General features: G+C 60.7%; 2 protein-coding genes across 2 annotated transcripts; one reads left to right on the forward strand and one right to left on the reverse strand.

Annotated features, from left to right (window-relative positions):
* Positions 1-124: 124 nt before the first annotated feature.
* Positions 125-4,285, forward strand: EEF1AKMT4 (EEF1A lysine methyltransferase 4). Its single transcript, XM_054386259.1, has 3 exons — positions 125-296; positions 1,174-1,460; positions 3,983-4,285. Exons 1-3 carry the CDS (start codon positions 125-127, stop codon positions 4,283-4,285), a joined length of 762 nt encoding a protein of 253 aa, XP_054242234.1.
* Positions 4,286-6,482: 2,197 nt separating this feature from the next.
* On the reverse strand, positions 6,483-8,963 carry CAMK2N2 (calcium/calmodulin dependent protein kinase II inhibitor 2). The gene is made up of 2 exons (XM_054386248.1): positions 8,795-8,963; positions 6,483-6,553 (listed from the first exon to the last, which is right to left on the reverse strand). Exons 1-2 carry the CDS (start codon positions 8,961-8,963, stop codon positions 6,483-6,485), a joined length of 240 nt encoding a protein of 79 aa, XP_054242223.1.
* Between the last annotated feature and the right edge of the window lie 3,593 nt (positions 8,964-12,556).

Genomic DNA, 12,556 nt, shown 5'->3' on the forward strand with positions numbered 1-12,556 from the left:
GCTCCGTTCCGCTCCGTGTTTCCGGACGGAGCGTTTAGGGCGGCGCAACCACCGGGGCCGGAAGTCGCACGTGGGAGTGGTGAGGCGGCGCGTGGCGCCCGGTGCTCCCCCCACGCCGCCGGGCATGGAGCGGCGGCGCGCGCCCGCCGCCAACCGGCGCTACGGACAGCGCCGCTTCTGGGACGCGTTGTACCAGCAGGAGGGCGCCGAGCCCCGCGAGTGGCTGGGAGGGCTCTCGCGGTTCCTCCCGCAGCTGGAGGCCGAGCTGCGCCCCGGTGACCGTATCCTCGTCCTCGGTACGTGCCCGGTAGATGGGCGGGCGGGGCTCTTGGGGTCCCGCCAGTGGCTGCCGTGGCATCGGCCGCGAGGGGGCGGTGCGGCACCGGGACGCACCGAGGGCGGGGGGGTAGCCCTGCTCTCGCAGGGGGAGGCCAGGAGCCGGTGTAACCGCCCCGTAATCCCACCTGCGGTCTGATCCGCCGCCGAGCGGGCGGGATTAGTCGGGTGTAATCACCGATCCTGTTACCGGATCAGCCGCCGCCAGCTGCGCTTAATAGCCCCCAAATCCGCTCCCAAGGCCCGGGATACCCCCGGGAACTGGTGGAGCAGCGAGAGAAGGGAGAGGGAGCGCCCCGTTCCCGCCGCATCGCGGGAGGCTGTGTCCTGCGGAGGTCGGCGGGGCAGGATGCCGGTCCCCTGCGACAGCTGCCCTTGGCCCTCCATCTCTCTGTCGCTCTCTCCATTCATCTCTCTGTCCCTCACGGTTAACTCCATGTCAAATGCCCCATGCTGCCCTAATTTGGCACTGTCTCCAGCCTCACCACAGGCACTCAGGAGACACACCTGGCCCTTGCCCTGTGACACTATGGGGACCCCCCCACCTCTTCTTGGCCTCCAGCATGCCCATGGCCACCTATGCATCCCACCTGGATGGGGGAACCGGGCATGCTGGGACTGCCCTCAACCCCGTTGTCCTGCAGAACCCCAAAACACTCACTTTGGGGAAATCAAGAACTAGCCCAGCACTCTCTAATTAGTGGGAAGGTTGCTGCTCCCTCTCTGTCTGCCCTGGTCTATCCTCCCCCTACCCTGGGTCTGAGGGTGCAGGGTTGGCATGCAGGCAGCCCTTGCCATGGGTACCCCAATCCCAGTCTGAGCTGTATCCCCACGCAGGCTGTGGCAACAGTGCCCTAAGCCATGACCTGCACGAGCTGGGCTACACCGACGTCACCAGCATCGACTTCTCCCCTGCCTGCATCGCAGCCATGCGTGCCCGCTACGCCCACTGCTGCCCCGGCCTGCGCTGGGCTGTCATGGACATCCGTGCCCTCGCCTTCCCCGATGCCACCTTCGACGTTGTGCTGGAGAAGGGCACCCTCGACGTGCTCATGGTGGAGGAGACTGACCCTTGGAATGTCTCACCACAGGCAGTTGCTGCGATGCACCGGGTGCTAGCTGAGGTATGGGGGGAGGGAAAGGTGGAGAGTGAACGTCCCCGTCTGGGGAGGGTGAAGGGACAGAATGTCCCTTCGTCACCCTGCTTCTGTAGGGATGCCCCAGCCCATCCCTCTTCTCCCCACCCAACCAATGCTGCCCTCCCTGCTACCCTACAATGGGGCGCCCAGGGGGTTCCCAGCACCCATGGCAAATGCAGGAGTCCTCCCTGTCTCCCACTCCATCTCCTTTCCAAGGAGGTGAATGGAGCAAGTGCACCCTAGGTCCTGCTGGAGTGCGGGGTGACCACCCTTTTTATTTGCACTCTAAGTATAAAGGGATGGCAGTAAAAGTGCACCCCATCTGGGTGTGGGTGGCTGTAGGGGCACCCAAGGGTGCATGGAGGGGGCAGGGGAGGAGGGATTTTGGGGGGGGCTCATCAAAGTGGCCCTGCCTGCCCAGAGCAAGGTGATGACAACAGAACTCTGACAGGCTCTCTCCTACTCCCTGCCCCAGCTTCGATCTTCTTAGCTGGTGTCCCCATCATCCAGACCACGGTTGCCATGGCAACTCTCGTCAGCATTGACAGGGCCTTTGCGTTGCCACGGGGACGGGTGATACCTCCAGGGCTCCCATTAATTGGCTGTGGCAATTAATTGGTGGTGAGGGAGGCAGAGACCGGATTGAACCTGCCCCGGTGCGGGTCCTGGCAGCCCTTCTGCTGCCCCGCAGGAATAATTGTGAGGATAATTAATTGCTGTGCCTGCCCACCACCCTTGGTATGGGCATGGGGTGCTGGGAGGGTGCTTGTGGCTATTGTCCATCCTCCATCCTCTCTTGTCCCCCTAAGCTTTGCCCTCTAAGCCCAGGAGGGAAGTGGGACCCCGGGTGCTGGGGACAGTGAGGCTGTCCTCATCATCTGTGCCCTGCCCTACCCTGCCAGCACTGCTGCCTGTCCTTGTCATTTGGCCAAACAGTGAGGATTTAGTTCTTTTCCCTTTTTTTTTTTTTTACCCTTTTTTAATCCCCTGCTCAATCCCTGCCCCCTCCTCCCCCGTGTTGCTGGGCACCAGCCTCTGCCTGTGGTCGGTCTGCACCATCCTTGTCCCCAGAGAGGCTCCACTTTCCTTGTCCCTTTGGAGAGGTCTGGCTTGGGCTGGAACTTCTGTGCTTATTCCTACTCCCCCTTCTCATGGAGGGTGGTCCATGATTTTCACAGACTCTGTCTTGCACTCCTTGGGGCAAGGGGTTGCGTAAGGACATGAAAATCAGCCCTGCCTGCGAGGATGCCCCCGGGACACCCTTGTTCCACTGATCCAGGGGCAGTGGGGGGACACGCAAAAGCAGAGAGCAGCTCCACTCACACCCCCACACCCCCCACGCAGCGGCTGGCAGACAGGAAGGTTTCCTGCACCCGTCTCTAAGCAACGGCCATTAGTGCTCCACTAATGAGGGACGGGATGCAGGGATGCAGGATGTCTTGTGTGGCTCCAGCCGGAGATCCCTGCCTGTTGTCACCCCTGGGAACACCCCCTGCCATGCTCCTCAACTAGGGTCTTCCCAGGATGGATGCATCAGCGCTTTGTAGAAGGCACAATGAGCTGGATACTCAGAGGCGGGGGGATGCAGGGGCCTGCTTTCCTCTGTTCTTGGCCAAAACCACTGATGTTTGGTTTAAAAGCCACTACCGCAGCAGGGAGGGGACACACGCAGGCTGCCTGTTTTTTCTCCAACCCTAGCCCCAGCCAGTGCTGAGCTGTGGGGCTTCCCAGCAGGATTAAGCCAGAGCTCGGGAATCCCCCACTTTGGCCCCCAGCAGCCTTCTCTGCCACAGCTGCTCTCTGCCCTTGTTGGGAGGGAGCAGTCTGGGGATGTCCCCAGTGGGGGGCCAGGCTGGGGGGCTGGCCACCCGCCCTCCCACCCCAGGCACTGCCTTTGCATGCCAAGCGTGTGAGTGCTGGCCATAAAAGCCTTTTGAGGTTGGATAAAGCCACGCAAGAAAATTGATGTTCTTTTCCATCCTGTTAGTGGGGGCTTAGTTCCACTGGGGAGAAAATGGTGATTAAAAGGGTCAAGTCCTTTCCCATCCATCCTCCCCTACCTTGGACGCTGAGTGGAGGGTGGGAGGGGTTCACACTGGGTGATCTGGGAATGGGTGGGTGAGATTGGGGTCCTGTGCTGCTTTGGGGGGCTGGGGTCCCTGTGCCCAGGATAGTGAAAGGTTTGCCCAGCACCAGAATTGGGTCTCTGCTGTTTGCTTAAGATTAGGGAGAGGAGTTTTGGGGTGCGGGTAGAGGTGCTGCATAAGGACCTCCTGTTCCTCATTGCCACTAGGCTGAAGGTGGTCTGGGGACATGTGAGAACCAAGGTGGGTGTCTCTGGAGGGGCAAGATTAGGACAGTGGATTTGGGAGTGTGATAGGAGAGGCTGGGGAGGAGGATATTTGGCAGATTGTGATGGGGATCCTTGAGGCTGGGGCCATCCCTGCCAGAGGACTCGAGCCTCACGGTGTTCACCCCACCCTATTCTGGGGGTTCTCCCACCACAGGTGAGCCGGGTGCTGCGCCCAGAGGGCCGCTTCCTCTCTATCACCTTTGCCCAGCCCCACTTCCGCAAACCCCACTACGCCCAGGAGGCCTTCGGCTGGTCCCTGCACCACGTCACCTGTGGGGACGGGGACACCGGCACCTTCCACTACTACCTCTACATCATGCACAAAGGGCAGCCTCTGGACCTCTCTGATGTGGCCCTGGGGCGCCGGCTGCACCAGCCTCCCCTCCCCGCTGCCCCGCCACCAACCCCTGCACCCCTGGACGATGATGAGGACTATCTCTTTGCCATCCAACTGTAACCCACAAGGACTTTGCCAGCCTCTCCCCACCCAATAAAGCCTTAAGCTGCTCCACCCTCACATGTCAGGGACGGGGAACCAGCGCATCCCTCCACTCAAGGTGACCAGTGGTGGAAGTAATGGGAGAAAAAAGGGGGGCAGTGGGCAATGCTGGGCTCTTCTCTTGCCTGTCTGGAGAGCAGCCAGGGCTCTGGGCTTTTGTGGCCAGTAATGAAGCCAAATCAGGTTTAATTCCACCCATCCATCTTGCTGGGAGAGGCTCCCTGCCCTCCCCCATCCCACTGTTCACTTCATCACAGGCAGCTGGGCTATGGGCAGGATGAGGCATGCTGGCACTGAGTGTGGGAGGCAGGTGCTTGCTGTCACCCTCACCCCCATCCTGCACCAGGACCTCTGGACCAGCCTCCTTGGCTTGTGGGGGTGTGCAAGGGCACTGTGTCCTTGGCACCCCCCCAGCCCCAGCTGGGTGGTAAGGGAGTGTCTGGGTTGGGATGTGCCAGCGTGGGGCTGGGGGCACATCGGAGCATGCGTTCAGGCAGGGGTGGCCTATCTGCCCATGTCCTCTCCCATCTCTGCTCTTTGCTGTGGTGACAACCTCAGCATGCCGCACACCCTCAGCCCGTGTCCACCTTGTGCCTGGAGCCAGCAGCACAGTGACAAGCGTGTCACTGTGTACCGACGTGGCAAGTACACGGGTGCCACTGGGGGGGTCCCCAGGGACTGTTTGGGCACCAAGCCCCTCTGGAGGGGGGAACATGAAAGAGACCTCTCCTCAGAGGGCTGGCGGTGACATACCGACGAGGCGCCAGGCACTGGGCTGCTATTTCTGGCGAAAGGCGTAAGTGGGTCAGCCGGTAGCTCCCCCCCGTGCTGCAAGTCAGCGAAGGACTCCCAGGGTCAGCCCTCTGCCCCCCCTGCCATGCCATCCCATCTCACAGGCACCCCAAAAAACAGCTGCCACCCGGGAGGGACAGAAGGGAACAGGCTGCTGGCCTCACCTCAGTACATGAATGTATTTTATTCATTGCATTTTGTTCACCAGTACAGTGAAAAATGGCATTTAAATTTACAATGGATCATTCGTAGAACATCATGACACAAGTATATTTTTTTCCTGGTTTTTTGTTGTTGTTGTGTTTTTTCTTTTTTTTGCGTTGTTGTCTCCGTAAATGCCACTTATAGGTTATTGAAAAAGATGACAAGTTTCTCATGCACGTCTGACCCCCCCGAGAAGCTTAAAAAATAAAATTAAATTAAAGTACAAAATTAAAAACAACAACTCAGGCTGGTCCCTGTCCTCCCTACTCCCGCCCCAGCCTCACCAATCTTGAGTGTGGGGCAGCACCGGGACCACCCCATTTCCCCCCCGTCCCCCGGCATCCACTGCTGGCGCCGGTGGGCTCTGCCCCCAGGCTGCCGGGGGCAGGGCTGCAGCGGCCGATGGTGCTGCCGAATCCTCCGGCGGGGCCCGTGAAGGGGGTCAGGCCGGGGGTCCTCGCTTCCCTCCCCACACCTTTGGCTTTCCTTGTGCTCCTTCATCACTCTCACCACCCCCCTCTTGCCTCCCCCCGCCTCTCGGTTTTTTCTTCTTTTTTTGTCTTTTTTTTTCTTATGGAAAAAAATATGAACCATTTTTGTTTGTTTGTTTTCTCGATGCAGTTACTTCGACATCTCAACGTCAGCAGATCGTTTTTAACAAAGATTCGGATATAAAAATACAAATATGAGGAGTTTCTGTTTAAAAAGAAGCGTGCCGGAGTGGTGGGGCTGACCCTCGGCCCCAGGACCGGGTGCCCGGGCCACCAAGCTCATGCAAAAAACGATGGAGCAAAAAATGTCTCTGGACAGCAGCGCTTCCCCCCCTTGCTCGTGGGGCCGAATCCGGCCCGGGATTCGGGGACCCCCCCCGCCAAGGAGGATGGAGTACCCCCCTCCCTGGAGAGGATGGGGGTCTTTGCCCGGGGTTGGGGGTCTCGGTGGGTCGTCCCAGCCCCGGGGGTGGCGGAGGGGTAAAGTGCATGGCTCGGGGGGGGGGGGTGGTGGTGGCTGCAGAGCCCCCCCCCGGGCCGGGGTTGGGGGGGACACGGGCATGTGTCCCCCCCCGTCCTGGTCGGCGGTCCAGCCAGCATGCAGGGCCGGGCGGTCTGGGAGCAGGGCACGGCCTGCGGGTCCTGGCAGCGGCAGGGGGGGGCCCGGCTTACACCCCCGGCGGCGACTTCTCCGTCATGCCCTTGAGCACCTCGTCTATCCGGTCATCCTCGATCACCACTGCGGGGACAAGGCGGGGGGGTGCGTGGGCGAGGAGACTCGCACTCAGCTGCCCTTCCCCCACCGGCTGGCACCCCTCTCACAGCCCCTAGATCTGCCCCCTCCCGATGCTGGGAAGCAGGGCGAAGGGGTTCAGATGGTGCGATGGGGATGAGGAGAGGGGATCGCCCCGGCTCCCCTGCCCAGAGTGGGTAGGAGCAGCATCCTCCCTGCAGCCAGAGTCTAGATGGGTGGTTTGGGAAGAGGAGGGGGCAGGAATAGACCAGGAAGGACCCCCCCCTCCTCTCTGCGGCAGGCGCTGATGAGAGCAACAGGACTGGAATGGGTAATGACCCAGCGGGGAGGGGGGGTGGCCACCGCTAGCGCGGCGGGGGTGGCAGCCAGACCCCTGTCAGCACCACCGGCATCGCCGGGGGGGAACTGGACAGTTCCCCCCACCCCCCGCTCAGCATCACCCGCTGGGCAGCTCACCCCCCATCAGCAGCACCAGTGGGAAGCTGGACAGACCCCCATCAGCATCACCATTAGGGGGCTACACAGACAACACCTCCCCCAGTCAATATCACCGGCTGGGCAGATCCTCCCCGATCGCCATCACCCTCGGAGAAGACATTCCCCCTCCCCAGCAACACCACCCCCACCAACCCCCTCATCACCACCCTGAGGGTGGATCGACCAGGATCCCCCTCCATCACCAATATCACTGGGAGAACAGCCAGACACCTCCCATCACCACTGAGGCAGAACTGGCCCCTCAGCACCCCTGGGAGAACTCAGCCACCACCACCGCAAAAACGGGGGGGGCAGTGGAGCAGGCAGAGGCTCATTACCTCTCGGGGCTGAGGTGTATTTGTGCTGGGGGATTCCAATCCCTGCTTTTGCCCCTGCAACTCAAGAAAGAGGGTTTGCCTATGGAAGTCCCCCAAGGTGGTAGGGTGGGGACTGCAGGAAAGGGGGGGGTCCATTCTTGGGGGTCCCCAAGGTATCAGCAAAGACCGATGGTGAGAGATGAGGGTGGGGACAGCAGGGTAGGGAGGGGGCATTTATTTAGTTCCTGATGGAAGCATGGAAGGTGATAATGGGGGGTCTCTGCGGCAGAAAGTAAAACAGGGGAAACAACACAGGTTCATGGAGTCCTGGAGTGGGGGGGGGACACAGTAAACTGGGGTCGGGGGGAAAGTGAGAGGGGGATGTTTGTTGATCAGCGTTGCTGGTAGCTGCTGATGGGGGTCTCTGCATCAGGCAGCAATGTGGAAGGAGAGAGGATTATGAGTCTGGGGGGCTGTTCTGGTGCTGCTGGAAGGGCTGGTTTATAGGGATGGGGAGGGGGGGGGGGGGCAGTCTGGGGGAATTTAGGAGCAATCCCAAGGGTGCCAAGGAGAAGTTCCAGAGGGCCTCGGGGATACTCACAGAGGTGCCAGAAGGCAGCTCCCAGGATGCTTGGGGATAGTCCCAGGCTCAGCCCCAGGGGTGCAGTTCCAGTGTGCATGGAGTCAGGGACAGCACCAGGGGAACAGCACTGGTGTCTGGAGCTGGGGACTGGGGGGACTGCGATTCTGGGGCAATGCCGAGTGCTAGTCACAAAGCTGGAGGTCCCAAGGATGCCAGAGGGCAGTGTCAGGGATGATGTGGGGCAGAGCTGGAGATTCTGGGGACGCTAGAGGAGCAGTGTTGGGGATACTGGGGAGCAGTGTCACGGGTTCCAGGGGGCAGTGCGGGAGACGCAAGGCAGAGCTAGGAGTCCCAAGGATGCTGTGGGGCAGTGCTAGGGATGTAAGAACCAGTGCCGGTAGCACTGGGGATGCTGTGGGGCAGTGCCGTAGGTACAACGGCAGAGCCAGGAGTCTCAGGAATGCTGTGGGGCAGAGCCAGGGATACAAAGGCAGAATCAGGGGTCCCTGGGATGCTGTGAGACGATGTCGGAGGTGCCATGGATGCAATGGCCAGTGCCGGGAATGCCGGGGATGCAAGGGCAGAATGGAGGGTCCCAGGGATGCTGTGAGGTGGTACTGGGGATGCAGGGGCCAGTGCCGGTGATGCTGCAGGGCAGATCTGAGGGACCCGGGGTAGAGTCGATGATGCAAAGACAGAATCCGGAGGTCCCCGGGATGCCGTGGGCTAGCGCAGGGGATGCGGGAACCGGTGACAGGGATGCCGGGGATGCTACGGGGCAGATGCAGGGGGTCCCCGGGGATGCCATGGGGCTGAGGCGGCGGGGGTGGGGATGGTGGCGGGCGGTACCTCTCTTGGCGCGGCCGATCTGTCCCAGCTTGGGGGGCCGCTTGCTCTGGTTGCCCCCGAAGAAGGCGTTGGTATCCTGCAGGCGACAGCTGAAGGGCAGCTCCCCCGCCTCGGGCTCGGCGCCGTAGCGACCCACCTTGTCCTCGCCGTAGGGCAGCACCTGCGACATGGCGGGGGCCGAGCGGGCCGAGCCGCGCCGCGCCGAGCCGAGCCGAGCCGGGAGCCGGTCTGCGGCGGCGGCAGCGGCGGCGGGGAGGAAACCCGGGCGGAAGGATGAAGTCATGCATCCGGGGGGAGCGGGGACCCCCCCCGGCGGGGGGCGGCTCCGGAGCGCCGCGGCCCGGCACGGCCGGGACAGGGACCGTGGCGGGTGATGGCCGGTCTCCGTTTCGTTAGGACGGGGGGGATCCCCTCCCGACGCTCCAGCCCCTGCCTCGTCCTCAGCGCAGCATGGCTTTCACCCCAACTCAGCCTTGCCGGGGTGCTTGCCCCAACTCGGGGGTGTCCCCAAAACACGGAGCGTCCCTGTGGAGCAAGGAGCCCTGGGCACCGCCGGGTACCCCAGGTCAGACAGCCGAGGACCACCAGGCACAGAGGGGGCCTCCCCCAGTGCACCGAGGTGATGTCAAACAGACCTCAGCACCCTGCTCTGGTTCCTCATCTGTCCCCCAAGAATTGCCCCACCCAGCTCCCAGCCTCCTGCAGCCCAGCAGACTCAAATTCCCCAGAACTCCCACCTGAGGTCTCCCCAGGCAAGCTGTCCCCAGCCCCCTAGTTGCCCAGTAGTCCATCCAGGCACCTCCTCCCTCAGCCTCCCCCAGAGCTAAGATCCCCCCTTGAGATCACACTGGTCCTTTCCCCTCCTTGGACCCCCATGTGCATGTGTTTGTGCATGTGTGCCCATAGCATGTATGTGCAGAATCACAGAGAGCACACAGGTGTGATTATGCAGGTGTCCATAGGAATGGGGACTGTGCCCCTGGATGCCTCTTGCCATATGGTTTGGCCCTTCCCTCTGTGGACCAGAGCAAGGACCATCCCCCACGGGGAGCCACCATGGGTCAGCAAGAAGAGACCTATCAGAGTGGCCCGAGTGCTGCCTCAGAGCACCATTTGTGTCCCCTCTGCACACTCCTGCTCTGGACCCACTTAGGCCTGTTCCTGATGGCAGGACAGTGATTGTACTAATTGGCATTGTTGCCCCTGAGCAGCCTCACCTGGGATCCCTCATCCCAGTCACCTGAGGCTGCTGCTTAAACTCAGGCTGGGATAGTTGCTTCTTGCCTGAGTTGTGGGTATAGCTCTGGCCTCTGGGAGTGGTGATGATGATGATAATGGTGGTGACAGCTTGTTGAAAAGGACCACCCTATCATGAACTGTTAGCCCTGTTCCTGCTGCCTTTGTGCATCCAGGCCCCACTATTCAGTTGTGCTGTGTTACAGCAAAGCCCTTAGAGCCCTGCATGGAAATGATGTTTGCCAGCCCTATAGCAGCTGCATGAGAACCTGCCTTGAGGAGGCAAGAGTGGGGTTTTACAGATAGCCCTATGGTCCATTCCTCCATGCCAGCATCTTCATGGCCTGAGATCCTGTTGAAAGGTGCTCCATAAGAGCATTGGCTGGGCTGGTCGATGAGAGAGCAGAGCAGGTACTTCTATTTTGGGAAGGCTCAGCCATGCCTTTCTTTTCATGCCCAGCTCTGTAGAACACTGATCCTTGCTGTCCTCCAGAGCATGGACATTACAGCGGTGCCCATGCTCCCAGAAAGGCAATGGCTTTATTCCTACCTTTGCTGGGGAATCAGTTTGAACTTTTTCATGCAATGGCTTCTGCTCTTGTAAAAAATGCCCAGGAAAATAGGCAAGAGGCCCACGCTGAGATGTGGCCTGTTTTTCTCATTGCCAAGCCCACATGCCACTGCCCGTGGGCAGGGACAGGCAGGCCGTGGCATGAGTAGGGCTGGGGGTGAGAGAGAAAAAGAGAAGCAGATGGGCTGTGTGGGATGTGAGCAGGGCTGATGCTGCACTCCAGGAGGGTTTCCAGCCTGGCAGGTTCCTGGGGAGAGGCTTGAAAGGGGTCACCCTGGGAATGACCCCACTTATCCCATACCTGTGTCTGTACAGTGCCTTGCATCCAAGGAGAGCTGCTTGGCTAGCATATGGGGAGGAGGGGAGGGCTGTGAGGCTAGGGTTAGGGGGTTGGGAGGGACCCTCTGCCCAGCCCAGGCAGGAGCAGGACTGGATTTGTGCTAGCACAGTTGGCCTGTAGGTGGGACAAGGCAGCATATGGCTCTGGGTACTGCATTTCCTTGGGAGTCTTTGGCTCCCTAAGAACGCTGCTGGTCGTGTATCCAGAGGTGGGTACCAGGGATCTGAATGGGGTGGAGGGCAGGGGGGGTGTAGGATGGACCTCAGCCTCATCCCCTGCCAGTGCAGCTGTCATTCTCCCATGGTGAGCCAGACCACATGCCCTCCTTCCCCTGGCTCTCGTCCCACTTTTGTTATGTACCTTTTGGCAACCATGTAATCTCTTTTCTTAAATCCTTCGTGGCCTTTTGTCCAATACAAGGCCAGCTCCAGTGGGATGAACGGGCTGTGGGAGTGGGAGGCAGGCAGTTCTTGCCCTAGCTCCTTGAACCTAGGCCACAGGCTCTGAGCTGGGTCACCTTGCAGGTGATGCAAGAGCTGGAGCCCTACCATGACTCCCCTGGGGTGGTTCCAGGGCTGGGCTGCTAGCCTCATAGCCACAGTGGGGTTGGTGAGGGAAAATAGTGCTGGGCGATGCTCCAGGAGCCCACCAGCATCTGTTGTGATGCAGCCCCACAGCTGGATGCTGCCCCTGAGCTCTGCACCCTTGGTGGGTTACTTGGGTGCTGGCTCTGGGTGCTGTAATGGAGCTGAGGGGTTTCCCTGAAGTCACTGATGCTTCAGGTGGTTTTACAGTGGAGAAATGTTCTGTGCATGTGCAAGCAGTTGTGGTGGGGCATGTCTTGCCCAGGCCCTGTAGGCACCCCCGCATGCTGTGAGCTGGGCTGGGTAGGAGCACCTTGGTGGTCCTCAAGTCCTGGCAGGGACAGAGTTGGTGGCCTGGCAGACAGTGGCTGGATGCCATGGGGCTTGGTGGAGGCAGAAGGCATCAGCCACCAGAGCTGGAGCTTTCTCTGCTGCACACCTGAGATCCTATCAGTGCCATCGCCCAGGGCAGGGGGCTGCAGAGGCATGCCTGTAGGCTGGCATGGGTGCCTCCATCTGTGCTGCTTCCAGCCCTGCCAACAAACGTGAGATGGCACTTCTGCTCCGTGGTGGTGGCACCTGTGGCCCAGGGGGCCTCACAGAGGACTTGCTGATGGCACTGCCACCCTCTCCAAACATCTACCCATGGCTCAGTGCAGAGGACTGGCAAAGGTTCCAGGCAAGGGACTTCACAGGGGATTTCCTGCCTGAGCTTGGTCGGGGTGGAAAGCTGGGTGGATGAACAGCCCTGCTGGGGTGTGAGGCCTCATCCTTGTCTGTCACTACATCTTTGGTCACCATGACAACAGACAGGGAGGGAGGCAGGAGCAAACTGGTAGCCCTGGGGGTTGGGGAGGGGGCCAGGGACTGGCACCCACATGGGCCCTGAGTGGTGGGTGGCAGCTGGCAGGATACCTGGGTTGCTTCTGGGCCCTTGGTGGTTGCAGAGAGAAGTTGGGCAAGACTCTGTAAGCTGACCACTCTCCTGCTTCTGATCAAAAATCACTGGTGAGGGACAGCGGGTTCATCTG

This window comes from Indicator indicator, chromosome 13, assembly GCF_027791375.1.
Source record: "Indicator indicator isolate 239-I01 chromosome 13, UM_Iind_1.1, whole genome shotgun sequence".
NCBI lineage: Eukaryota > Metazoa > Chordata > Aves > Piciformes > Indicatoridae > Indicator > Indicator indicator.

Coding starts and splice junctions, on each gene's coding strand:
- EEF1AKMT4 (XM_054386259.1), top strand. CDS start 125: ATGGAGCGGCGGCGCGCGCCCGCCGCCAACCGGCGCTACGGACAGCGC. Junction 297..1,173: donor TGACCGTATCCTCGTCCTCG/GTACGTGCCCGG, acceptor ATCCCCACGCAG/GCTGTGGCAACAGTGCCCTA. Junction 1,461..3,982: donor TGCACCGGGTGCTAGCTGAG/GTATGGGGGGAG, acceptor CTCCCACCACAG/GTGAGCCGGGTGCTGCGCCC.
- CAMK2N2 (XM_054386248.1), bottom strand. CDS start 8,963: ATGTCGCAGGTGCTGCCCTACGGCGAGGACAAGGTGGGTCGCTACGGC. Junction 6,554..8,794: donor GATCGGCCGCGCCAAGAGAG/GTACCGCCCGCC, acceptor TTGTCCCCGCAG/TGGTGATCGAGGATGACCGG.